This window comes from Carlito syrichta, unplaced genomic scaffold, assembly GCF_000164805.1.
Source record: "Carlito syrichta isolate Samal-C Ts95f unplaced genomic scaffold, Tarsius_syrichta-2.0.1 Scaffold308842, whole genome shotgun sequence".
NCBI classification, from domain to species: domain Eukaryota; kingdom Metazoa; phylum Chordata; class Mammalia; order Primates; family Tarsiidae; genus Carlito; species Carlito syrichta.
In genome coordinates this window covers 45,456-48,381 of record NW_007252938.1, presented here as the reverse complement: position 1 = coordinate 48,381, position 2,926 = coordinate 45,456, and the positions used below count along the sequence as shown (strand labels likewise).

The window sequence follows — 2,926 nt, the reverse complement described above, 5'->3', positions numbered from 1 at the left end:
GGGAGCGGCCACTGCCCTCCAGTCTGGGTGACAGAGCGAGACTCCAACTCAAAAAAAAAAGACTCAGTACAAACAATTTATACTGCCTTTTCTGACCCCATTCTCTGGGCATTTGCAGATCCCTGTGCTTAATCCTTAATCCAGTGTTGATTCATTTATTGGATCAACAAATACTTATTGAATGTCTACTGTGTACCATAGACTGTTATATCTGGGATATGCAGCAGTTTACAAAACAGCCAAAGTCATGTACTCATGGAGCATCCAACAATAATCACACTATATTGTATTCTCTCTTCCTGGGTGAGTCTCTTCTACCAAATTGGAGTTCATGGAGGACAGGGACAGGTTTTGACTATTCTCTGTGACCCAAGCCCTGACACTTAGAGAAAACTTGAATTTTGAGTTTGTGAGTAAATTATAGTCTCTCCATCACCTTGGCTCATACCATACCCTATCTCCTGATCCAAAGGGTTGTAGGAGAGGTCACCAGACCTACTAGTTATTATTACCCCTCAAATCAAGACCCTGGAGTTGTGTATGTTTTTTTATGGGCTCCTAAGTGTAGGAGGCATCTCCAGCTTGTCCCTGGGACTGGTAACTTGAACTGCAGGTCTCAGGTGACAGCAGCGGCCTCAGCATCAATAATGGAAAGCAAGTCCAGCCTTCCACCTTCTCCCACCCCAAGGACTCCCCCTCCTGCCCTGTGCTCCAGTCTTCCCTAAGCAGGAGCCTCCAGCCCAGGTAAGCAGGGCCCTGGAGTGTGGGTTCCCAAGCACACCAGTTCAAGCCCACCACATCACTCACTTATCCATTCCCATTCATACATCCCCTTTTTCATTTTTAGTCCCCACCATCATTAGGGACCTTGCGAGAAGTACTGCAAGGAGGTCAGATCTGGAGGAGGGGGAGGATGGTCCTGGACATGGGAGAGGAGAGGAGACCCATCTCCATAGAAGGCCCTGGAGAGGAGGGCTGAGTGGGAGAAAAGTGTGTGTTGTGTGTTGTGTGTATGTATACACTTGTGAAGGGAATTCAGACAAAGCACAGTATAGAGAGGAATACAGGGGAGGGGAGACAGGACTGGAGAATTATTACAGAATCAAGAACTCTTCTCATTTGCAGGGAAGAGTAGACAGAGGGAGTATCCTGGGTGAGAAATAGGACATCTCACCCTAACACCCCATGGAATGTTTTGACTACCTTCTACTGATGCACACTGACAGTGAAGGGGTTTCTGACTACAAAACTATGCTCTTTTGCTACACAGCAATGGGTCAGAGGAGACCAAACAGATATGGGGAGCAGGAGGGGGGATATCCCAGAGGGGAGCTGGTGAATGGAGATCTGAAGAAGGGGTGACTTCAAGGATGAGGAGAAACAAGTGGAGGGAGCCAAATGAAGATAGAATGGGGAGGAATGGAAAGAGGGGTTTTGGGGTTGGGTGATAAACATAGGCCATATGGAGTCCTTGAAAGTGCATCGGTTTGGAATCTTACCTACCTGGATTTAAATCTCAGTTCTGTTGTGTGACTGTACAAAAGACAGCATGCCTGAACCATGGGTTGTAAAATATAAGCATAACAATTGCTACTGGTAAGGGCCGTACAAATGATAGGCAAATGGTGGGTGTGGGTTTCCCTCCCTGCCTCCCTCACCTCAGGGTCCAGATCAGGACCATGTCCCCTGCCATTGCGCTGGCCTTCCTGCCACTGGTGGTGACACTGCTGGTGCGGTACCGGCACTACTTCCGACTGCTAGTGCGCACAATCTTGTTGCGGAGCCTCCGAGACTGCCTGTCAGGGCTGCGGATTGAGGAGCGGGCCTTCAGCTATGTGCTCACACACGCTCTGCCCGGTGACCCCAGTCACATCCTCACCACCCTGGACCAGTGGAGCAGTCACTGCGAGTACCTGAGCCACATGGGGCCTGTCAAAGGTCAGTGTTCCCTAGCTTTCTGCTCCCAAGATGGTGAAGTAAGATTTGGGATCTTTGGCTGTCTTACTGGGTGAATTAGGCAGGTTCTTAATTCTCTTTGGGTCTGTTTTTTTTTCTCATCTGGAAATGAGGGGCCTGGACAAAGTCATTCACTCATCCAGCAAACATTTATTGCCACCTCTTTTGTACCAGGCATGTGTTAGGTGCTGGGGCAGGTGGGGCAGGGGGTAGAGGCCACAGGGATGAACCAGCCACAAATGCTGGCTTCAAAGGGGGCATAATACATGGGAATTACCATCTCAGCACATACACATAGCTTTGTGTTTATCTGTGACCAAGTCTTTCTCCCCTACGATGGAGGCTTCAACATCCCATTCAGAATAGCCGTCTACCTGGATTCATCTCAGTCCCAGCATCAGTGCTTTTAGAGTCTTATTTAAGAAATTCAGGCTGAGCATGGTGGCTTACGTATGTAATCCTCGCACTTTGGGAGGCCAAGGTGAGAGGATTGCTTGAGCCCAGGAGTTCAAGACCAGTCTAGGTAACATAGTTTTACCTTATCTCTACAAGAAATAAAAAAAAATTAGCCAGGCATTGTGGCATGCACCCGTAATCCTAGCAACTCGGGAGGCTGGGGCAGAAGGACTGCCTGAGCCCAGGAGGTTGAGGCCACTGTGAGCTGTGATCATGCCACTGTACTCCAGCCTAGGGGCCAGAGTGAGACCCTGACTCAAAATAAATACACTGTCTAATTCCAAGATCAGAAACAAATTCAGCCAGGTGCAGTGGCTCAGCCTATAATCTCATGCCTTTGGGAGGCTGAGGTGAGTGGATTGCCTGAGCCCGCGGGTTCGAGACCCGCCTGGGCAACTTGGCAAGACCTCATCTCTACAATAAATAAAAAAATTAGCAGGGCGTGGTAGCATGCGCCTGTCGTTCCAGCTACTTGGAAGGCTGAGGCGGAAGGATCACCGGAGCCCAGCAGGTC

General features: G+C 49.3%; 1 protein-coding gene across 1 annotated transcript in view; it reads left to right on the top strand.

The window, feature by feature from the left end:
* Positions 1 to 2,926, top strand: part of LOC103268499 (leucine-rich repeat-containing protein 51) — a 34,398-nt gene that overhangs the window by 29,586 nt on the left and 1,886 nt on the right. The window contains exons 7-8 of the mRNA XM_008066084.1: positions 693 to 744; positions 1,664 to 1,938. Of these exons, the coding sequence (XP_008064275.1) occupies positions 693 to 744; positions 1,664 to 1,938 (327 nt within the window). The remainder of the gene's footprint in view (positions 1 to 692; positions 745 to 1,663; positions 1,939 to 2,926) is intronic.